At 47.8% G+C, this 24,411-nt stretch overlaps 2 protein-coding genes across 2 annotated transcripts in view; one reads left to right on the plus strand and one right to left on the minus strand.

Moving 5' to 3' along the window:
• Window positions 1–6,503, plus strand: part of LOC120997910 (actin-like protein 6A) — a 33,523-nt gene extending 27,020 nt beyond the window's left edge. The window contains exons 11-14 of the mRNA XM_040428272.1: window positions 107–187; window positions 3,100–3,198; window positions 4,220–4,309; window positions 5,891–6,503. Of these exons, the coding sequence (XP_040284206.1) occupies window positions 107–187; window positions 3,100–3,198; window positions 4,220–4,309; window positions 5,891–5,971 (351 nt within the window). The 3' untranslated portion in view covers window positions 5,972–6,503. The remainder of the gene's footprint in view (window positions 1–106; window positions 188–3,099; window positions 3,199–4,219; window positions 4,310–5,890) is intronic.
• Window positions 6,504–9,960: 3,457 nt separating this feature from the next.
• On the minus strand, window positions 9,961–24,313 carry MRPL47 (mitochondrial ribosomal protein L47). Its single transcript, XM_040428269.1, has 7 exons — window positions 24,072–24,313; window positions 23,810–23,952; window positions 15,204–15,264; window positions 14,477–14,573; window positions 12,510–12,640; window positions 10,312–10,407; window positions 9,961–10,118 (listed from the first exon to the last, which is right to left on the minus strand). Exons 1-7 carry the CDS (start codon window positions 24,167–24,169, stop codon window positions 10,010–10,012), a joined length of 735 nt encoding a protein of 244 aa, XP_040284203.1. The 5' UTR covers window positions 24,170–24,313; the 3' UTR covers window positions 9,961–10,009.
• Between the last annotated feature and the right edge of the window lie 98 nt (window positions 24,314–24,411).

Consider the following 24,411-nt stretch of genomic DNA (forward strand, 5'->3'; position numbering starts at 1 on the left):
GGTTATTGATCTGTAACACTTATCCTACCATTAACAGTAAGTGTCGCTCTTTTTATTGCCTTTGTGTAGAATGGTATGAAATATTCACACTATTTTCTCTCTTTAGGCTTCACCTGATAATACTGCACTTGGAGTCAGTGAAGTTTTGCTGAAAAGTGTTGAGATGTGTGACAGTAAAATAAGTGCAGTAAGTATACAAAATGTGCACAGTAGCTGATAGGAGTCAATGCAGAGCATGTCTGGTTCTCATGGGGCCACAGTAGTTGCTTTTTGACGGCATTAATATGTGTAAATTTTTATGCCGTTATTATACACTGCTCAAAAAAATAAAGGGAACACTTAAACAACACAATGTAACTCCAAGTCAATCACACTTCTGTGAAATCAAACTGTCCACTAAGGAAGCAACACTGAGTGACAATCAATTTCACATGCTGTTGTGCAAATGGGATAGACAACAGGTGGAAATTATAGGCAATTAGCAAGACACCCCCAATAAAGGAGTGGTTCTACAAGTGGTGACCACAGACCACTTCTCAGTTCCCATGCTTCCTGGCTGATGTTTTGGTCACTTTTGAATGCTGGCGGTGCTTTCACTCTAGTGGTAGCATGAGACGGAGTCTACAACCCATACAAGTGGCTCAGGTAGTGCAGCTTATCCAGGATGGCACATCAATGCGAGCTGTGGCAAGAAGGTTTGCTGTGTCTGTCAGCGTAGTGTCCAGAGCATGGAGGCGCTACCAGGAGACAGGCCAGTACATCAGGAGACGTGGAGGAGGCCAACAACCCAGCAGCAGGACCGCTACCTCCGCCTTTGTGCAAGGAGGAACAGGAGGAGCACTGCCAGAGCCCTGCAAAATGACCTCCAGCAGGCCACAAATGTGCATGTGTCTGCTCAAACGGTCAGAAACAGACTCCATGAGGGTGATATGAGGGCCCGACGTCCACAGGTGAGGGTTGTGCTTACAGCCCAACACCGTGCAGGGCGTTTGGCATTTGCCAGAGAACACCAAGATTGGCAAATTCGCCACTGGCGCCCTGTGCTCTTCACAGATGAAAGCAGGTTCACACTGAGCATATGTGACAGACGTGACAGAGTCTGGAGACGCCATGGAGAACGTTCTGCTGCCTGCAACATCCTCCAGCATGACCGCTTTGGCATTGGGTCAGTAATGGTGTGGGGTGGCATTTCTTTGGATGGCCGCACAGCCCTCCATGTGCTCGCCAGAGGTAGCCCGACTGCCATTAGGTACCGAGATGAGATCCTCAGACCCCTTGTGAGACCATATGCTGGTGCGGTTGGCCCTGGGTTCCTCCTAATGCAAGACAATGCTAGACCTCATGTGGCTGGAGTGTGTCAGCAGTTCCTGCAAGATGAAGGCATTGATGCTATGGACTGGCCCGCCAGTTCCCCAGACCTGAATCCAATTAAGCACATCTGGGACATCATGTCTCGCTCTATCCACCAACGTTGCACCAGACTGTCCAGGAGTTGGCAGATGCTTTAGTCCAGGTCTGGGAGGAGATCCCTCAGGAGACCGTCCGCCACCTCATCAGGAGCATGCACAGGCGTTGTAGGGAGGTCATACAGGCACGTGGAGGCCACACACACTACTGAGCCTCATTTTGACTTGTTTTAAGGACATTACATCAAAGTTGGATCAGCCTGTAGTGTGTTTTTCCACTTTAATTTTAAGTGTGACTCCAAATCCAGACCTCCATGGGTTGAAAAATTTGATTTCCATTTTAAAAATTTTTGTGTGATTTTGTTGTCAGCACATTCAACTATGTAAAGAACAAAGTATTTCAGAAGAATATTTAATTAATTCAGATCTAGGATGTGTTATTTTTGTGTTCCCTTTATTTTTTTTGAGCAGTGTATAATACCCAGACCTCCCGCATTTCTACAGATCAAGGCTTTGATCTAAATTCAGGAGAGCAGAACCTACATATACAGTTGCAAGAAAAAGTATATGAACCCTTTGGAATGATATGGATTTCTGCACAAATTAGTCATAAAATGTGATCTGATCTTCATCTAAGTCACAACAATAGACAATCACAGTCTGCTTAAACTAATAACACACAAAGAATTTAAGGACAACGACCCAAAGCATAGAAGCTCTATGTATCCGCTAAGTAAAAGCAGCCTGTGGAATAGGTGGCATAATAGGAGTGCATTCAGACTAGGCTCCTGCTTAGAATGAGGTCACTTTGCTGGGGTAGGTGGGCCCTTTTATGAGATATTTGCTAAGAACCTCATATTTATTTAAAGGGGTTCTCTCACTTCAGCAAATTACTTTTATCCTGTAGAGGAAGTTAACACAAGGCTCTTACTAATTTATTCGGATTGTCCATATTGCCACCTTTCCTGGCTGGATTCATTTTTCCAGCATATTATACACTGCTGATTTCCACAGTTATGACCACCCAGGATTCCAGCAGCGGTGGCTGGGCTTGTATACTGTAGGAAAAAGTGCCGACTTATGTGAGCTCCCACGTCCTGTCCACCAGAGAGGCCAGTGCTCATTCCTATAGTGTGCAAGCACGACCGCCGCTGATGGATTGTAGGGTGGTCGTAACCATGGAAACAAGCAGTGTATAATGTGATGGAAAATGGAATCCAGCCAGTAAAGGAAGCAATATGGATAATCATAATAAATTTGTAAGTGCCTTGTATTAACTTTATCTACGTGATACATGCCAGTTGCTGAAGTGAGATAACTCCTTTAATATATAGATTTTGCATTTAGAGATTTTAGAATGCTGTTATGGTGCCAATTTATTCATAACTTCTAGAAGGACTAATAAACAAATGACACAACATAGAGTCTTAAGAATAGATGCTCCAGAACGGTTATTACATGGGGGGTTCAAGTAGGTACTAAAATGGACATGTCAGGACTGTGACAGGTCCTCTTTAAGGAGTGGCCTAGTTTTATGGAAATACAGGTCTGGATGTAAATAAGAATATTTCTATTCCTGGTGGCTAATTGAAAAAAAGTATTGAGAAATAGTTAAATCAATAAAATATGACGGTAATTTTGCTTCTTGACTGGAACCAGGGATTGTGAAATAATAATGTATTTTATTTTGCAGAAATTGTATGGTAACATCATCCTTTCTGGGGGAAACTCATTGTTACAAGGTTTTACTGACAGACTGACCAGAGATCTCTCCAAAAGGACAAAGGTATCAGTTATTCTCTATGCTGTAAGGAATGTTAGAGTAATCCCTTCCCCGTATACATTTTGGGCCTCAGTGACCAAGCACTTTTTTTTTTTTGATAGTTGCATTCCAAGAGCTATAACTTGATTAATTTATCCATCGATGTAGCTGTATGAGGGAATGTTTTTTGACAAGACAAGTTGTAGTTTTTAAATGGCACCATTTTGGTGTAAACATTCACTGATTAACTTTTATTAATTCTTACTGCAGAGGAAGAAACAAACAAAAAAAAAACAAATACCATCATTGCCTTTTTATGTTATAAATTCTGCGACTTTCACTTTGCAGCATAAATGATAACTTTACTCTCAGTACGATTACAGCGATGCCACTTTTGTACAATAAAAATCCCTTTAAAAAATGGTTCTGCTTTGTTGAATCCCAAGACCCATAACTTTTTTTCTTTTTACGGAGCTGTGAGAGATCTTACTTTTTGCAGGACAACATGTAGTTTTTGTTAATATCATTTTGAGGAACATACATTTTGACTGCTTTTTATTCTGTCTTTTTGGTGGCCTCTGGCACAGGCTGGTAGGCACACACTGAGAGCAGACCTGGGCGCCTTCATTAGGCACTTGGCTACCATCTACAAAGATTGGCAACCTGCAATCTCATTTGCGGTAGTGCCGATGGCTGACAGGAGTCTTCTCCTTCTGAAACTGCTTAGGTGCTTCAGTCACTATTGCATGCAGCATCTAAGGGGTTTAATGGCTGGGATCGGTACTTCTGCTCTGCTATGCAGTAGCCCAGCTGTCATGTGAGAACTGAACTCCTGGTCTTCGCTCTATTAATAGGAATGGGCACTGTGTATTGTTTCATTTCTCTATTACGGTGCTGAATAATTACTGCCAGATTTCACCACAAATTAAGGCTGAATGCAGGGGGGGTTGCAACAGAGGGGACAAGTTGTCAGCTTATTTTAAAGGAAACCTTAAGAAGGAATTGTCCAAAGTGGAGAACCCCTTTAATGTAATCTTGTTTTTACTCATAGAACATAAAACTGAGGCTGCTTGCAAGTGAACTAGCAGTAGAAAGGAGGCGGCTTAGTGCATGGCGTGGTGGCTCCACCATCGCTTCACTGGTGAGTTAACTGTAATATATTTTAAAAGCATTGTGCAATTTATAACTATTCTAGGGATCACTCCTGGAAAAATATGCCTAAGGGCTCATGTACACGACCCTATTTTGTATCTGATCGCATTTTTGAGGATAGCACAGAAAAAATACACCCCCCCCCCCCCAAAAAAAACCCCAACAACAACAGACACTACATGTGTCCATATCCGTGTGTCAGTTATGCAAGTTATAGAACATGGCCTATGCTTCTCCGTATTGTGGAAGAAAATAGTATTTTCTGGTAATACAAGTGAGAAAAATGCGTATTGCACATGGAAGTTGTCCATATTTCGCGGATCCATGGTTTGCAGACCACAATACAGACATAGCCATGTGTACGAGGCCTAATGCAAGTCCTGAGGAGTGGTACATGATATATGGATTATCTCTGTGCTATTCTGAATCCTACATGACGAACATGGTTGTAGATGTACTGTAAGTTGGGGGTGGTTCAGTAAAGAAAAAGGCACACAAGCTTAAAAAAAAGTAATTGCTTACCGATTCCCGTGCTCCTGTTCTAATGCTTCCCAAGTTACCCCGACAGTCTCTTCTTCCTGGACCCATTTTGCCCCTTTAAAACTCCTCTAATAGCTCATGTGTCCATTAACAACTTTACATCTGACAATCCCATAAACTCTCCCATTCTCATTAGTTTAGAGATCCACCTCTTTCATCGATGGTTCTTTATAAATCTTCACAATTGTTAGCTTGTTTCATTTGCTTGAATCTACACATTGTTTGACGGTTGAGTCATAAAATAGAAGTTTTGTAGTGACTAATAAGTACTGTGGTTCAGAACACATTGATCCTTGTTTTGGCATAAAAAAAATAATTCATGTTACTTGTCAAATTTTAAAAGTGGGCATGGCCTCTGCAGAAAAAAGCCTGACCATGGCAAATATTTTTGTGCAAATCTATTTTGATGTGCACATTGAAGATTTCCCTAAGTATAGCTTTGATGGAAAACTCAGCCGTATGCCACTATATAGACATACAGTGACATGTCACGTATAGGGTCCTATTGTAAAGAGAAAAAAAAAAAATACACTGAACATTTTTGTGGTTGGCTTTACTTTACTATACTTTTTTTTTTTTTTTTTTTTTAAGTATGCCAGTGCATGGAAGCTAAAAGAACGCTCTTTTGGGTTCTGTCAGGTGTCTGAGGTCCTATGGAGACTAATATAATATATAATATATTTTTTATATGCCAAATGTTGAACTCAGATGCAGTGCGCAAAAAGCCTTAAAGAGACACTGTACTTTCCTACAATTTCATTTAATAGAGAATGATGCAAATAGCAAATTTCTAAATCACTTCATTTACAAAATATGCCTGCATCCACCTGAAAAAAAAAAAGCTGTAAAGTCACAGCCACTAGGGGTCTCACTTCCACTTTTTTCCTAAAAGAGAAAAGTTTGGGTCATTTAACCCAGTTAGTCCCAAAACACATATGTCTGAAATATGTAACCAGCCTTATGACAAGAATACTGGGAAATACTACTAACAGCGTTCATTCACAATTTGCCATCTTGTCTGTCCTCACAGGGAACGTTACAAGAGAACTATATATCAAAGAAGGAATATGAAGAAGAAGGAAAACATTGTGTGCAGAGGAAATGCCCTTAGTTCTGCTACATTGACCTAGTAATTTCTTCTGTAGCTGTATTTACCAGTTTTGTATAGAATATTGATGATTTAATAATGATGGTTTGTGATTTAATGTGCAGGTCAACCTCTGAACAATATTTTGCAGTGTAATGGTCCTGAGTCACAGGCTGTAGGTCTTAGAACATCTTCCTGCACTCCTTGCTGGATCAGTGTCTATACAGGGCTTGCACTAGTGACTGCAATCTACGACGTGTGATCTTTACCAGGGCTGTGAAGTTGGAGTCGGGGCTATTTTGGCTACAGTCGGAAAAAAGTACCAACTCAGACTCCAGCTTACAGAAAAAAAATCTCGTATAATTTAAGTTCCTTAGGAAGTGTAGAAATGTTAATAATAAAATATATTTACGTTCTATCAATCTAAGGCTCTTATTTTATTGTCAGAGATGTTGCCTGTGTGGTCGCTGCTGTGCCACCAACAGAAAGTAGTAGAGAGGTTGTCCTCTGCTTTCGGGGAATCCATGAAGGAGAATCTGACACGGGCTACTTTCACATCAGTGTTAGCCTGCCGGATCTGTACTAATGGTAGCCCATGTGTACCGCCGGAAGTCCGGCCCCGCCCCTTCACTATAATGGGAATGGGCGGGAGATGTGGCTGCAGCACGGCAAACATGCCAAGGGACGGCCAGACAAAAACTGCAGCATACTGAAGTTTTTGTCTGGCCGCCTTTCAGCATGTTTGCCGTGCTGCGGCCGGACCTCCGTCCCTATTATAGCGAATAGGGCCAGAGCAGACTTCCGACGGTACACATGGGCTACCATTAGTACAGCTGTTCCCCTGCCAGAACAGCCTGCTAATGTGAAAGTAGCCTTAAGCAATACTTTTTCTCAGGACAAATTCATAGATTTCTTATTATTGAAAGCATAAACAAAGTTTTCCAGTTATTGCATATCTACTTACAGGAATTTAAAGGGAAACTGTCACCTAGAAAACACAAACTGGTGACATGGCTACATAGCCACAAAAGCCATGAGTCTATACATACCTTTATTGTTCTTGTCACTGTGAAGGGTCAAGGAATCATGAATGAGGCACTGAATGGCCCCGGCCTGCAGATCTCGCTCCACTCTCTCAGCCCTGCTGAAAACCCATGCGCCGTCACCCGTGTGCGGAGAGTGACCGAGAGATATTAGACTAAGCTGGCCACTATAAGCAACAGAAACCTGGCAGACTGCAAACTAAGTGAAGGCACAAAACTATAAAGCTGTCGTGATTTTTTTCGGCCCTCAGGAATGTAAACAATATCATTCATATACAGGTGAAACTCCAAAAATTAGAATATTGTGCAAAGTTCATTTATTTCAGTAATGCAACTTAAAAGGTGAAACTAACATATGAGACTCATTACATGCAAAGTGAGATATTTCAAGCCTTTGTTATAATTTGGATGATTATGGCTTACAGCTTATGAAACCCCAAAGTCACAATTTGGAGGTACCCTTTGCTCAGGGGGTATGGATTAATTAGCTGACTAGAGTGTGACACTTTGAGCCTAGAATATTGAACCTTTTCACAAAATTCTAATTTTAAGCTGCATTAATGCAATTCCTTTTAAGTTGCATTACTGAAATAAATGGACTTTTGCACGATACTCTAATTTTTCGAGTTTCACCTGTAGCTTTATGATTAAAAGGTTTTTCCAGGAGTTTTTTTTAACTGATGACCTATCCTCTGGATAGGTTATCAGTATCTGATTGGTGGGGGTCCAACACCCAGGACCTCCACCAATCAGCTGTTTGAGAAGGCACCGACACTCCTTTGAGCGCCGCTGCCTTCTTGCAGCTTTCCAAGGACAGCACCGTACATTATATAGTGGCTGTGCTTGGTATTGCACTCTGCACCATTCACTTGAATGGAGCTGAGCTGCTCCTAGGCCACATGAACGTGTCGTCACTCAGCCTAGAAAAAGCAGAGAGAAGGCCGCGGAGCTCACAGGCGCAATGCTGCCTTCTCAAACAGCTGATCAGAAGGGGTCCCGGGTGTCGGACCTCCACTGATCAGATACTGATGACCTATCCAGAGTATAGGTCATCAGCATAAAAATCTCGGAAAACCTCTTTAAATTTATATCAGCCCCTTACTGTAATCCATTTTATACATCTATGGGAAATGGAAAAATGTTTATTATAAAATGTCAATTATCTCCAGGTTAAAGAGGACCTGTCACCACTCCGGACCTGCCTGTTTTAATAGCTTCATGCATTCCCCATGTAATAACAATTCTGGAGCATCTATTCTTATGGCTCTTTATTATTTCTACTAGAAGTTATGAATGAATTGCTAGCAGTTTGCAGTAAGGGTACAGAGGGGTGTTACCAGTTGGGGGTGTGTACCTGCACAGTCTGACAAGGCAGCACTGATTGTATAGAGCGAGTCTGTGCAGGTACACCCCCCCCCCAACTGGTTACCTCCCCTCTGTACCCTTACTGCAGACTGCTAGCAATTCATTCATAACTTCTAGTAGAAATAATAAAGGAATAGCACAACATAGAGTCATAAGAATAGATGCTCCAGAATTGTTACTACATGGGGAATGCATGAAGCTATAATGAAATAATGAATTAAAAACTGAATAATTGAGTTTCTGGTAGTTCCGTTCCTCGAGTCTTCATGATTGCAGCACAAAAAGATGTAGAATGAGTTGGAGTCTATGGGAGAAAAATGACAGAGCAACCATGCTTCCTCATCCCTTTTAGACTATGATAAAGAATGCCATGTATATGCTGCCAACTCTCTTCTGGGAATTCTGAACTGGCAGATCCCATTAAAAGGGTTTTCAAAGATTTTTATAATTCCCTAAGAGCAGATGCTCGTATAAAAGAATGAACAAACCACAGTCACCTCCTAAATGTCCCGCTGCTCCGATCCCTACTGGGCAGTTCATGTGCAGGTAACTGCTGAGGCCAGTGAGAGGATGCAGTGGTCATGTGAACAATGAACAACACGTGGCGCTGTACGGCCTGACAGGACCAGAGAAGTGAGGCATTTAAAAAGGTGAGTGACGGTTTTTACTTTATTTTATAGAACCCTCTGCTCTCCAGCAATTTTTAACAAATCTGGGAAAATCCCTTTAATGTCATTTCTGTGAATATGCTCTTAAAGAGGAATTCCTGGATAAGCCATCAATATTAGATAGGGAGTGGGGGGTCAGACAACTTGCACCCCAGCTGATCAGCTGTTTTAGAGTAGAGGAATTACACAGCTCTGTCCATTGTGTAGTAACCACAGTGCTGCTCTGTCACCTAAATTTGCAGCCTCTTATAGGTGACTGATGGAGATTCACAGCAGCCTGTTAATCTCTGCTGACAGGGTGAGCACTCTCCTGCTATGGGTCCCTTGTACTCTTTGATTACTTCTATTCGACCAGGCATACTCAACCTGCGGCCCCCCAGTTTTTGCAAAACTACAACTCCCAGCATGCCTGAACAGCTTACAGCTATCAGCCTACAGCAGGGCATGGTGGGAGTTGTAGTTTTACAACAGCTGGAGGGCCGCAGGTTGAGCATCCCTGTATTAGACAAATAGCACAGCACTTTTTTGGCGTCGTTTGTGCTAACAGGAGAGAGGACCTATCTCCATAGTACAGTGTCCTTACATAAGGCAGCATATTCAGGTGACAGATCCATCTGGCAGTGCCTAAAAGGTCTTAAGCTGAATTGCTGGGCTCACACATACAAAAACTAAACAAAGCTAGTTACTAATATACCTCCTTAGGGTGCCTATTTTACCCTAATATGGACCCAGATGGGTGGGCCAAATCCTGTCAGTTTTTTTTTCCTTTACCTACTTTGGAATACTTATAAAAAATAAATAAAGAAAATAAACCTTCTATATAAAATCAGAAGAAAAATTCTTCACAAATTTCAACTATAAATATTCATGAAATGTAACTTTTTTTTATTTTTTTTATCACAGATGCCAACGTTGTGTGGAACAAAAACAGAACACATTCATGCGGCAATAGAAATGTGGGAGGATTTATTTTACAAGTGACTATTTTAAGATTTATTAGCGATGTGTGGAAACCTTTTCTCCAGTTTATTTTGCTTGTCTTTCGCAGCATTTCTCTGTCTTGCCTCTGCTCGCAGCTCCTTCTCGGTCTTTAACCTGAAAGGAATAAAGGTGGAGGTCTTATGCAAATACTTTACAAACTGACCAAAGTGACGTACAGTCCAGAAACATTTTAAAAGTTGAGATGCACTACTGTCGTTCATAATCCACATGTACAAACACCAGCAGCACATTTTTAGCATTACCCACATAAATTCTATTCAAATATGATTAGACCTTGTAAGCTTACCTAATATATTGATCAACATATGGCAACGCAAAGAACTTCTTTTGCTTGTAACGTCTGTTCATGTACCACGGTATAGGCCATTCTTTGAACTTATACCTGTTAAAAAAATAAAAATAAATGATATATATATAAATAATGAGGTTGTATATTAAAGCGAGTCTGTCAGCAGTTATTGCCAAGCTAAACGGCAGACAGTACTAGGTAGGGGCAGGGCATAGCAGGACAAATATACCTTTTCATTACCAGGGGTAGTGGGATTATGACATTTTATTCTGCCCGATTCTGCTCCTTAAGTGCACTGGAGACGGAGCTTTACTGTGAGATGCTTTCTGCATTCAGCTGAATCACAGCACCTCCCCTCTGCTTTGAGTGAGAGATATAGCTTTCAACCAGGACACCACTACAGCAGTCACTCAGAGCAAAGTGGAGGGGCTGTGAAGCAGATCGATTCAGAGAGCACTTCACATCAAAATTCTGCCTCCAGTGCACTTAAAGGAAATGTGTCATCAAAATGACCTATTGTTTAAATCACGTTTATAAGTTTAAGAAATTTTAAAAGATTTTTTTATGTTATTTTTCCATGTCAATATCTATATTTAAACAAAAAATCCTGCAGTTTTTGCACTGGGCACTAAGCCTAAAAAAATAGGCGCCACTTCTTGGTCTGTACAGATCACTTTACTGCAGTTACCTGCTTATCTATACACAGAGAGGATATCATTAAAGGCAGGATTACAGGATAGATCAGACAGGATCCACCATTCACAATAGGCGGTTGTTAAAGCTTATCTACACTTTCCTTGTACAATGACCTCTGTGACCATGCCTAGAAAACTCTTTCACAGAAGTCAATGAGGTCCCCTTCAGTCCATCATGTCTATGGCCCATGTGGTTGCCGTAATGCAATTTTCTTAATGCTTTCTAAATGCTTAAGAACATCTCAGGCAAGATGGCCACCCCCACAATAATGTTCAGGAAATAAAATAAAACGATCTACAATCAGAAAATAAGGAGAAGTGTTACTATCTGGCAGATAAACATTTTGGTGACATTTCCTTTAAGGAGTAGAATCTAGTTAGTGCTGTCAGCAGTTTACCAAGGTCAAAACTGCTGACACTCTCCCTTTTAGACTCTCTTAGCTGGTAATTTTTAGAGAGCCTGTCTGTTTGAAAGGTGAAAAAGGGCTTGTCACCAAAGAAGAAAAAAAAAAAAACTGTGCTGTTTGTAGAATCTAGCTAGGCATACTTTACTCTATGTTCCAGGCCCCCCCTAATTCTTCTGTTATGCCCCCCTAAAGTTCTAGCACCACACACGTCAATCTGAAGTGACTGGCCACAAAGGTGTGACTAATCATTATGCGTCTTTGCAAGGAGAGGTTTCTCCCCGCTGTGACAATCACAATTACTCACACCTTCAGGCTGCAGCGTGATCTCATGAGACCTGCTAACTCTCGTGAGACCATGCTGCACACTACCTTCTGCCAGGACAGCGTCTCACTCTGACCGGAGCCTCCTCTCATCAGTACTGGCTCTGGGCTCTTCTCGGCGGTCACAGTGAGACGCTGTCCCAGCGGGACATAGTATACAGCAGGGATCAGCAACCTCCGGCACTGCAGCTGTTCTGAAAAAAACTAAAACAGCTGAGTAAGTGTGCATGCTGGGAGTTGTAGTTTAAAAAACAAAACGGGAGTGACAAAGGTGGCTGATCCCTGGTATACTGCATGGTCTCCCCTTGCAAAAGGAGAGAAGTAGTTAGCCACACCTCTGTGGTTAGGGTACTCCAGATTGACATGTGTGGTGCTGGAACGTTAGGGGGACATAACTTAAGAATGGGGGAGCACAAACTTTTTTTTTTTTTTGCTTTGGTGACAGGTCCTCTTTAAAGTGAATGTGCAGTTTCAGTGGAGAATACTGAGCCTCACAGAGGCACCATATTGCTGATCAGTAGGCACTCTGTGTACCCCTCTACCTATACGGCTACATGCAGGTTGCCAAGAGAGTGTACATGATGGCCTTATTCTGAACAACACTTTATACATGTATTTACTAAAGACTACAGATCATCATCACGTTGGAGAGAATGTTGAATTCTTCACCACCATACAGGGGAATCTCCTCAAGCCCAGAGGTAAAGGCTCAGGCGATGCCCCCCTCATGTTGTACACTGCAGGTTACATCTGCAAGGTAAGAATTTAGTACCACGATGTTTCCCCAAAGCAGTCCTTTCTCCATTCTCCCGGTCTTGCTTTTTCCTGACCCGTCTGTAAGAGACGAAGAGCATCCTCCCTTTCTGTAACCACCGCGTCAAGATTCTCCATAGACTTGGTTACCTGCAATAAAAATGAGTGAAGGGTATACCCTTAAGTTATAGTGAATGTTCTGTAAACTGACATTTTATGTAAAAGGCCAATACCCTATACATTGCTACAACTACTAGGAAACCAAAATTCGCATGAACCGGTTATAGGTTATAATAATGCAATTTCACATGTGTAAGCCACGGACCAAAATAGATTGAACAGTTCCTTTATTCCTAAGTCCACTTGATATTCCATAGAAAGATAAAATTCAGTAATGAGTTATAAATTCCTTTCTGCCATGTTCAGACCCCCGCGTCTCCGTGCATTACAATCCATGTGCACTCAGTCGGAGTTTCCATGCAGCAACATCCACAAGCGCTGGAGCCGCAATATTGTACACAGGTGAAGAGCCACGTTTCGGGGACACGCCTAGGAGGCAGTATTTATCTCAATCTAATTTACATAATTAGCATATCCTGATAAACAAAATATTATCAGATAATATCCATCTCTAATGACAGCACCGGCAGTTAGATAGTAATCCGCTAAAATTACATACTTCAAGCCTTTTTGGGCTCAGTGTCAGCCGCTGAATCCAAAAGACCAAATGCTGCAAAAGTCTCTGCTGGTTAACTCTTTAATTACCAGTCCTTTCAATGAATCTGTAGTTCACATGTATTATGCTTTTTTTTCTTTTAAACATGTTTTGTAACAGTGGTCTCACCATATTATCTTTTTTCTAGTTGTAAATCTTCACTTGCATTCTTTGTCGATGATTGATGACCTATGTTCATTTAACCGAAAGCAACTACAGCATCTAAGGTGCTGGACAAAGGGAGGGAGCGACATGATAGTGGGGGACCAATGCTGTAATATGGCAGCTGGGGGGGCCTACCATAAGCATTTGCCTATTAGGCCATGTTAGTGGCATGGTCAAATAGGCTGCCGGTCAGTACGGACAATACTGCTTTATGAGCATGATGCAAGTGATCATACAATCTCTGGTTCAAGTCCCCTAGGAGGATCCAAAAAAAAAAAAGAAGTTTAATAAAGCTTTTGTTTAAAAAAAACACGATAGCTTTTGATATGTGATGTCTAAAAAAAAATGGGAAGAAAACTACTTGGTCTTTAAAGGGGTATTCCAGTTACATCAAGTTAGGGTCCATTCCCACATCTGCACATCGCCGGCAATATAATTGAAAATGCCGAATCTTGTCCGCAATTGTGGACAAGAATAGGACATGTTCTATTTTTTTTGGGAACGGGTCCGCATTTCCGGATCCGGACAGCACATCGTGTGCCCCTATAGAAATGAATGAGTCTGCAATTCCGTTCTGCAAAGTGCAAAACAGAATTGCAGAAGTGTGAATGGAGCCTTATTCTGCATTCACAAACTAGAGGATAACTATTGGATCGGTTGCTGGGGGTCCGATTACTGGGATCCCCACTGATCAAGAGAAGGGGGGGCTCAGTAGCCTGTGGGGACCATCAAAATAATGGAACAGCAAGCTGAGCTTGTGCTATTCCATTCATCTCTATGGGTCTGCCGAAAGTAGCCGAGTTCCATTCATTGCAGGGGTCCCTACGTGGTAGATGACCCTCGTCCTCATGAGCAGTGGGAGACCTAATGTAACCGGAATACCCCTTTAACATCCAAAACATGTGCAGTATTAAGTGGTTAAAGACGACTTATCACAGGGGTATGGTTATGCTTGTTATTATCAATAGCCCTATTTTTCAAAATATAAGCATGCCGTGTAACACTGAAGAGTAATTATTTTGGCGAGGGTCACTGATTTCTGGAATAATAAGCATACCCATACCCCTTATAGCCACACTTTCTTCATATCTTGTCCCTAATCATACCTTGTAGAGCCGCTCAGGACTTGGCATAGATGTTCTTTGTCGCTTGGATTCTTGTTCTAAAGTCTTCAGCATGTTTTTTTCTTTTAATAACACATACCTGAAAGTAAGGACATCACTGTGTCTACAAGAAAGGCAGCTTCATTTGTAGCAAGCATGCAGTCTATAAAAGCAAATCCATCTCCTCTAAAGTGCATTTAAAGGGACAGTCATGTGCGGTATATGGTATGTCATGACAGCACGTCAGGAAAGGGGGGGGAAGCGTTTCGTGTTTTTTTTTTTTTTACAGATTCCTTACAGGTCGACCCCAGAAATGTTAACTCAGAAAACCCCTTTAAGTATCTCCACATATTGTATAATCCTTGCTTTGTTCATCGGCAGAGGGAAGAGCTATACATAAGGTTAGCAGGACGATTGGGGGCACAGTTACACACCACCTTCTTTTGATCAGGTCAGGACATAAAGGCTTAACTTGAAGCTACAGAAACCTAACGTAAAGTCTGTAAGAGGGCCCTCACCTACCACGTGCCATTTCTAATACGGTGGTGTTCTCATGTGACAGCCAAGCACCAGGCCTGGGTGCTACCGCTACCCCAGTACCCCATACCTCTGTCAGCTCAGGGGGATGGGATAATATAGCCAATATTCCAGCTTTCTATTGCCCACAGAAAAATAACAGATTTCTTACAGTTTTGTCTACCACCCAGCAGGCTTTGTCTGGGTTACTTACCAAAGTTTGTGTAAGTCTTCACTACTTTTGCATCTCAGTTGGTTAATCGTCCAAAAGTCACCTGAAAGTATTAAAACAAATAAGATGAGTTGTAAAATCTCCAGGTGGGAGCCCTGTACCCGCACCACTGACAGCAGAAGAGGTTGATCTCTATATCTGTATGTACTGATGTCCATAGCTGCCGGCAATACAATTTCACACAAAGATCCCATGAAATCCAATAAAAACGTTACATAATGGCAGATTTACCAAGCAAAATGCACTACAATTTAGACAGAAATGACACCAAAATAGTGGCGTACGTGGTAAACACCACTTTACCATCAGTTAGACATTTTTAGTCCCTTCCTCGACACTTTGAAACAAAACTAGGAAACAGGGAGTCGTAATATGTAAGAAATCTAATAACAGCATGAGCTATGCCAAGTTCATCATTCAGTGGGCGCCTTACTAACATTGGTGTCCCTCAGGATTTTAAGTGTATATTTACATACATGGGGTGCAGTTAAAACGTGTTTTTTAATGCAGTTGCAGTCTTACAAGTGAAGCAAGTTAAATAAATGTGCTTTAGGCCTCATGCACACGATTGTTCAGTTCTTTTTGCTGTTCTGCTGTTAGAACAAGGGAAATATACGTGATGTGACCACCACCTCAGAGGTTCAGGAATCTGGAAGAGGAAGCTAATGGTGGCCCCTCACACAGCTTTTCCCAGTAACAGAAAATACCGGAGATGTATGAAAGGGGGGATTTCTGAAGTCAGTTTTTCATGAGTCTCTGTTGCTGTCATTTTCAGCAAATGTGGCACAATGTTTGATATATTTGGTACATCTTTAAGCCTTACATTTCTGCCTTGAGACGTTACGCCACTGCCTACAAGTGAGAATCTGTTCCATTCATCTGAGCGGGGCTGTTCTGGCAGAGAACCTGGATTTCTGCAGGAGAATGGGACGGAGTGTAAAGGCATCCTTTTACTGAAGCAAGGATGTGATGATAAAGTCTCAGTTGATAAATCTGACTAAAACCTGCCCGACCGGCTAACATGGCCACTTTCCCACCCACTTTTCAAAACTGTAAAATGCAAACCTTTTGCTCAAATAAGCTCAAGAAACCGTATTTTGCGACTTTTTGAGGCCAGAATTCTGGAGAACAGGGCGTGATAAATTCCTTCCGTTGCATTTTTAAAGGGAGTGTGCCACCTCCGAAATAGGTTTTAAAGTCAGCATACCACCTTGGTGCCCTGAAACAAAACCACGCCTTTCTAGTGAAAATCCAGTCCTCTAGTCATTTGCATAAAGATTTTTCTGCAAATAAGGTTTTCGGTGCACTGTGGGTGCGGCGGCTCCATTTGGTGTGCCATCACTCTACCAAGACACTTGTTTGACTGGCAGTCCCTGAAATTTCAGAGCCGATAGCAATGACGCCAGTGCACTGAATGGAGTGGCCCTGCCCACAGTGCACAGAAAAACTTAGAGGTGACTGTGTTCACATCTGCATTGAGCTTTCTGTTCTACTATTGTCAGAAGAACAGAAAAGTGAAAAAACTGAAAAAATTTCTGATCCGGCCATTTTGAGCAGCAGTTCCTGCCTGCGTGACATTTTCTCCCATCAATAATAAGATGTCTGACGGAAAAGACACCAACTGATGCTGAAAATGGAAGGATCGGTTATTTTTCATTTTCTGGCGGATGACAAAACCAGAAAGCTCAGCGCAAATATGAACGAGGCTCATTTCTCTGGATTCCAGGACTGGATTAGTACAAGAAAGGTATGGTTAGAGGGGTTGTCTCCTCTCAGACAATGGGGGCATATCGCTAGGATATTCCCCTGATTTTACAAACTTTGTTAACCCTTTAGGTGTTCCACAAGAATTAATGGAAAATAGAGATACAATTTCAAAATTTCACTTTTTTGGCAGATTTTCCATTTTAATAATTTTTTTCCAGTTACAAAGCAAGGGTTAACAGCCAAAGAACACTCAATATTTAATGGCCCTGATTCTGTAGTTTACATAAACACCCCATATGTGGTCGTAATCCGCTGTACGGGCACACGGCAGGGCGCAGAAGGAAAGGAATGCCATACGGTTTTTGGAAGGCAGATTTTGCTAGACTGGTTTTTTGACACCATGTCCCATTTGAAGCCCCCCTGATGCACCCCTAGAGTAGAAACTCCAAAAAAGCGATCCCAGATATCAGGTTGGCCGGGGTCCGACTCCCGGCACCACCGATCAGCTGTTTGAAGACAAGTAGGGCTGCAACGAATACTCGATTAAATCGAGTAATTCCGACAAAAAAAAAAACTCAATGCAAATTTTTTGCATCGAGGATCCGTTTTTGTTACGTGACCACGGAGTGGGAGTGAAGCGCTTGCTATTACTCCCGCTCCCTGGTCTCCCGCTGCGCTCAGAATACTCCCCTTTCCAGCAGGGGGCCTCTGGATACTCCACAGCACGTCCATGCTTCCGCGCTGCACTGACCTCCTGACATACGCACGCCGTGACCTGACACGCTGTGCAACGTCAGGCCCAGAGCAGAGCGGAACGATGGAGTGTCGGTGGCGCCCCTGCTGGAAAGGAGGCGCTCAGCAGTTCCCTGGTGACCTGCGCAGGGGGAGCCGCCAGAGCGCGATGTGACGGAGCCTGATTTCAGGTGTTATAGGATATGGCCCATCGCCCTGCAGAAGCGGGATGAGCACCCACCCGACAATCCTGCACAACGACCCCCATGAGCGGCACATGGAGCAGCAGGAGCACCAGCAGCTGCCAGAACACATCATGGACTTCAATTCTGATGATGCTCAGCTGCACCACGGTAACTGTTCTGACAACCGCTCCCCGATACGAATCCTGACAACCCCACCCTGATACGAGTCCTGACAACCCCTGCCCTATGCCAGCCAGTCCTGACACCCCCTGCCCAATGCTAGCCAACCCTAACGTCCCCTGCCCAATGCGAGCCGGCCCTGACAGCCCCCCTGCCCAGTGCCAATAGTCTCGCACCCTGACAGGACCCCCCCCCCCCCCCACACACACACACAGTAGGTACTTTCACCCTGTCACCCTCTCCCGATAGGTACTGACACCCCGGGACTTACTGATTGCAGTCCCTCAGATAATCAGAGGTTGTGTTTGCACATTCTTTAAGGATCATAACACTTCTTGCTTCTTCCTCTAAGATGTGTCCTGTAATGAAACCACCTGGGTCTATAGGTGAGATCTATAGGTGTATGTGGGCAGTCCCCCATTAACAACCCTTCAGAGCTGCCGCAAACATTGGCTTTCATTATAGTGTCATAATCGCCCAGCCCCAGTACCACAGTCTAGAGATGAACGAATTTCCGCTCATGAAATTCGTTCACGCTTCGTTACTGGGACGGCGGAGCTGATGGCACTGGGGGGGGACGGCGGAGCTGATGGCACTGGGGGGGGACGGCGGAGCTGATGGCACTGGGGGGGGCGGCGGAGCTGATGGCACTGGGGGGGGCGGCGGAGCTGATGGCACTGGGGGGGGACGGCGGAGCTGATGGCACTGGGGGGGGACGGCGGAGCTGATGGCACTGGGGGGGGACGGCGGAGCTGATGGCACTGGGGGGGGACGGCGGAGCTGATGGCACGGGGGGGGGACGGCGGAGCTGATGGCACTGGGGGGGGACGGCGGAGCTGATGGCACTGGGGGGGGACGGCGGAGCTGATGGCACTGGGGGGGGACGGCGGAGCTGATGGCACTGGGGGGGGACGGCGGAGCTGATGGCACTGGGGGGGGACGGCGGAGCTGATGGCACTGGGGGGGGACGGCGGAGCTGATGGCACTGGGGGGGGACGGCGGAGCTGATGGCACTGGGGGGGGACGGCGGAGCTGATGGCACTGGGGGGGGACGGCGGAGCTGATGGCACTGGGGGGGGACGGCGGAGCTGATGGCACTGGGGGGGGACGGCGGAGCTGATGGCACTGGGGGGGGACGGCGGAGCTGATGGCACTGGGGGGGGACGGCGGAGCTGATGGCACTGGGGGGGGACGGCGGAGCTGATGGCACTGGGGGGGGACGGCGGAGCTGATGGCACTGGGGGGGGGACGGCGGAGCTGATGGCACTGGGGGGGGGACGGCGGAGCTGATGGCACTGGGGGGGGGACGGCGGAGCTGATGGCACTGGGGGGGGGACGGCGGAGCTGATGGCACTGGGGGGGGCGGCGGAGCTGATGGCACTGGGGGGGGCGGCGGAGCTGATGGCACTGGGGGGGGCGGCGGAGCTGATGGCACTGGGGGGGGCGGCGGAGCTGATGGCACTGGGGGGGGCGGCGGAGCTGATGGCACTGGGGGGGGCGGCGGAGCTGATGGCACTGGGGGGGGCGGCGGAGCTGATGGCACTGGGGGGGGCGGCGGAGCTGATGGCACTGGGGGGGGGCGGCGGAGCTGATGGCACTGGGGGGGGCGGCGGAGCTGATGGCACTGGGGGGGGCGGCGGAGCTGATGGCACTGGGGGGGGCGGCGGAGCTGATGGCACTGGGGGGGGCGGCGGAGCGGATGGCACTGGGGGGGGCGGCGGAGCTGATGGCACTGGGGGGGGCGGCGGAGCTGATGGCACTGGGGGGGGCGGCGGAGCTGATGGCACTGGGGGGGGCGGCGGAGCTGATGGCACTGGGGGGGGCGGCGGAGCTGATGGCACTGGGGGGGGCGGCGGAGCTGATGGCACTGGGGGGGGCGGCGGAGCTGATGGCACTGGGGGGGGCGGCGGAGCTGATGGCACTGGGGGGGGCGGCGGAGCTGATGGCACTGGGGGGGGCGGCGGAGCTGATGGCACTGGGGGGGGCGGCGGAGCTGATGGCACTGGGGGGGGCGGCGGAGCTGATGGCACTGGGGGGGGCGGCGGAGCTGATGGCACTGGGGGGGGCGGCGGAGCTGATGGCACTGGGGGGGGCGGCGGAGCTGATGGCACTGGGGGGGGCGGCGGAGCTGATGGCACTGGGGGGGGCGGCGGAGCTGATGGCACTGGGGGGGGCGGCGGAGCTGATGGCACTGGGGGGGGCGGCGGAGCTGATGGCACTGGGGGGGGCGGCGGAGCTGATGGCACTGGGGGGGGCGGCGGAGCTGATGGCACTGGGGGGGGCGGCGGAGCTGATGGCACTGGGGGGGGCGGCGGAGCTGATGGCACTGGGGGGGGCGGCGGAGCTGATGGCACTGGGGGGGGCGGCGGAGCTGATGGCACTGGGGGGGGCGGCGGAGCTGATGGCACTGGGGGGGGCGGCGGAGCTGATGGCACTGGGGGGGGCGGCGGAGCTGATGGCACTGGGGGGGGCGGCGGAGCTGATGGCACTGGGGGGGGCGGCGGAGCTGATGGCACTGGGGGGGGCGGCGGAGCTGATGGCACTGGGGGGGGCGGCGGAGCTGATGGCACTGGGGGGGGCGGCGGAGCTGATGGCACTGGGGGGGGCGGCGGAGCTGATGGCACTGGGGGGGGCGGCGGAGCTGATGGCACTGGGGGGGGCGGCGGAGCTGATGGCACTGGGGGGGGCGGCGGAGCTGATGGCACTGGGGGGGGCGGCGGAGCTGATGGCACTGGGGGGGGCGGCGGAGCTGATGGCACTGGGGGGGGCGGCGGAGCTGATGGCACTGGGGGGGGCGGCGGAGCTGATGGCACTGGGGGGGGCGGCGGAGCTGATGGCACTGGGGGGGGCGGCGGAGCTGATGGCACTGGGGGGGGCGGCGGAGCTGATGGCACTGGGGGGGGCGGCGGAGCTGATGGCACTGGGGGGGGCGGCGGAGCTGATGGCACTGGGGGGGGCGGCGGAGCTGATGGCACTGGGGGGGGCGGCGGAGCTGATGGCACTGGGGGGGGCGGCGGAGCTGATGGCACTGGGGGGGGCGGCGGAGCTGATGGCACTGGGGGGGGCGGCGGAGCTGATGGCACTGGGGGGGCGGCGGAGCTGATGGCACTGGGGGGGGCGGCGGAGCTGATGGCACTGGGGGGGGCGGCGGAGCGGATGGCACTGGGGGGGGCGGCGGAGCTGATGGCACTGGGGGGGGCGGCGGAGCTGATGGCACTGGGGGGGGCGGCGGAGCTGATGGCACTGGGGGGGGCGGCGGAGCTGATGGCACTGGGGGGGCGGCGGAGCTGATGGCACTGGGGGGGCGGCGGAGCTGATGGCACTGGGGGGGCGGCGGAGCTGATGGCACTGGGGGGGGCGGCGGAGCTGATGGCACTGGGGGGGGGGGCGGAGCTGATGGCACTGGGGGGGGCGGCGGAGCTGATGGCACTGGGGGGGGCGGCGGAGCTGATGGCACTGGGGGGGGCGGCGGAGCTGATGGCACTGGGGGGGGCGGCGGAGCTGATGGCACTGGGGGGGGGCGGCGGAGCTGATGGCACTGGGGGGGGCGGCGGAGCTGATGGCACTGGGGGGGGGGGGGCGGGGCTGATGGCACTGGGGGGGGGGGGGGCGGAGCTGATGGCACTGGGGGGGGGACGGAGCTGATGGCACTGGGGGGGGGGACGGAGCTGATGGCACTGGGGGGGGGGGGGGGGAGCTGATGGCACTGGGGGGGGGGCGGCGGAGCTGATGGCACTGGGGGGGGGGGGGAGCTGATGGGACGGGGGGGGGGGGGGAGCTGATGGCACTGGGGGGGGGGAGCTGATGGCACATTACAGCGCCAAGAAGGTGTAATTACAGCTACTCCGACCCATTCACTTCAATGGGAAGGAGCCATAGTAGTCACACTCTAAGGATAGCTCATTAACATTGGAAACTGGACAACCCCTTGGGAACCTGTCACCGGGATTTTGGGTATAGAGCTGAGGACATGGGTTGCTAGATGGCCGCTAGCACATCCACAATACCCAGTCCCCATAGCTCTGTGTGCTTTTATTGTGTAAAAAAACTGATTTGATACATATGCAAATTAACCTGAGATGAGTCAGAGCTTGAAAATAGGACTCTTCTCTGGTCACACAAGTAAGATATGACTCCTATGTTAATTTGCATAAGGCCCCTTGTAGACGAGCGTGTCCGGATTAGGTCCGGATGCGTCCCGATGCATTGCGGTAAACCCGCGCAAGTAGGTACGCGATTGCGTTCCGTTGTTCAGTTTTTATCGCACGTGTGCAATGCGTTTTGCACGCGCATGATAAAAAACTGACTGTGGTACCCAGACCCAAACTTCTTCACAGAAGTTCAGGTTTGGGTTAGTTGTAGTGTAGATTGTATTATTTTCCCTTATAACATGGTTATAAGGGAAAATAATAGCATTCTGAATACAGAATGCATAGTACAATAGGGCTGGAGGGGTTAAATAAAAAAGAATTTAACTCACCTTAATCCACTTGTTCGTGCAGCCGGCATCTCTTCTGTGAGGAAAAGGACCTTTGATGACATCACTACGCTCATCACATGGTCAGTCACATGATCCATCACCATGGTGATGGAACATGTGACGGACCATGTGATTAACGTAGTGACGTCATCAAAGGTCCTATTTCTCACACAACAAGACAGAAGAGATGCCGGCTGCGCGAACAAGTGGACTAAGGTGAGTTAATAATTTTTTCTTTTATTTTTAACCCCTCCCTGTTTTACTATGCATTCTGTATTCAGAATGCTATTATTTTCCCTTATAACCATGTTATAAGGGGAAATAATAATGATCGAGTCCCCATCCCGATCGTCTCCTAGCAACCGTGTGTGAAAATCGCACCGCATCCGCACTTGCTTGCGGATGCATGCGATTTTCACACAACCCAATTCATGTCTATGGGGCCTGCGTTACGTGAAAAACGCACAATATAGAGCATGCTGCGATTTTCACGCAACGCACAAGTGATGCGTGAAAATCATCGCTCATGTGCACAGCCCCATAGAAGTGAATGGGTCAGGATTCAGTGTGGGTGCAATGCGTTCACCTCACGCATTGCACCCGCGCGGAAATCTCACCCGTGTGAAAGGGGCCTAAAAAGCGGTTAGTACAAAAATGCATAAGGCCTCTTTCACACGAGCGTGACAGATTAGGTCCGGATGCGTTCAGTGAAACTCGCACTATTTTGCAAGCAAGTTCAGTCTGTTTTGTCTGCGATTGCGTTCAGTTTTTTCCGCGCGGGTGCAATGCGTTTTTCACGGGCGTGATAAAAAACTGGAGGTTTACAAACAACATCTCTTAGCAACCATCAGTGAAAAACGCATCGCACCCGCACTTGCTTGCGGATGCAATGCGTTTTTCACACAGCCCCATTCACTTCTATGAGGCCAGGGCTGCGTGAAAAACGCTGAATATAGAGCATGCTGCGATTTTTACGCAATGCAGAACTGATGCGTGAAAATCACCGCTCATCTGCACAGCCCCATTGAAATGAATGGGTCCGGATTCAGTGCGGGCGCAATGCGTTCACGTCACACATTGCACCCGCGCGGAAAACTCGCCCGTGTGAAAGGGGCCTAATACTGATTGAATTCGTCAGCAAATGAAATGAAAAGTGTAATTTCTATATTTAGGGTAACACAATGACCACTTAGAAACGCTCAGTGAGGGGAGCATAGTAGGGGTGACAGGTTCCCTTTAATAGGGGTTGTCGCTCTAGTTTTAGGAAGAGGGGGGTCCTTTAAAAAGACAGCTCATCAGCTCACCGGTCTTGATGGTCCTTTCTCCCCAGTTTTTCGGGTCATCAAAGAAGTCCTCGAGCCCCCTGCGGGCTGCGGATGAGTGGAAGGGTGAGCACTTGGGCCCAGAAGAGTTGCCACTGGTTCTTTTAGGCAAACCATTGAGGATGCTGAAATACACACAAGTACATCATGTGCTGTCAGGGCACGCTGGGAGTTGTAGTGCGGTACACATACAGGAGTATCAGGCTGCTCTATAGGAATGTACATGAGGTTCGTCCTCTCCTACCTGGAGAAGTGGCCCACGGTCCTGACACAGACACGCACCGGCACCTGACACACGCTCCTGCATCCTGTCAGCAACCCTCTGACCGCGGGCGCCGCCATCTTGTCAAGCACCGGCTTCCCACAATGCTCCAGGGCAGGAAGTCAGCTCTCGCGTACGCACAGAAGTATCACAAAGTCGCGAGCTGAGCAGACAGGAATGTCGCACACGCGTGGCTTTAGTCGTGATATGATAACACAGTGATAATATGAACGAAGCTGATAAATAGGCGCAGAGAAAAATAACAGAAAATGTATTTATTGACTCCCCAGTGAGGAAGGGACATTGTGTACTGAAGCCGTCG

This window comes from Bufo bufo, chromosome 4 (assembly GCF_905171765.1).
Source record: "Bufo bufo chromosome 4, aBufBuf1.1, whole genome shotgun sequence".
NCBI lineage: Eukaryota > Metazoa > Chordata > Amphibia > Anura > Bufonidae > Bufo > Bufo bufo.

Coding starts and splice junctions, on each gene's coding strand:
- MRPL47 (XM_040428269.1), bottom strand. CDS start 24,169: ATGGCGGCGCCCGCGGTCAGAGGGTTGCTGACAGGATGCAGGAGCGTG. Junction 10,408..12,509: donor TGCTTTGGGGAAACATCGTG/GTACTAAATTCT, acceptor TTTTTTTAACAG/GTATAAGTTCAAAGAATGGC. Junction 10,119..10,311: donor TATGTTGATCAATATATTAG/GTAAGCTTACAA, acceptor TATTCCTTTCAG/GTTAAAGACCGAGAAGGAGC.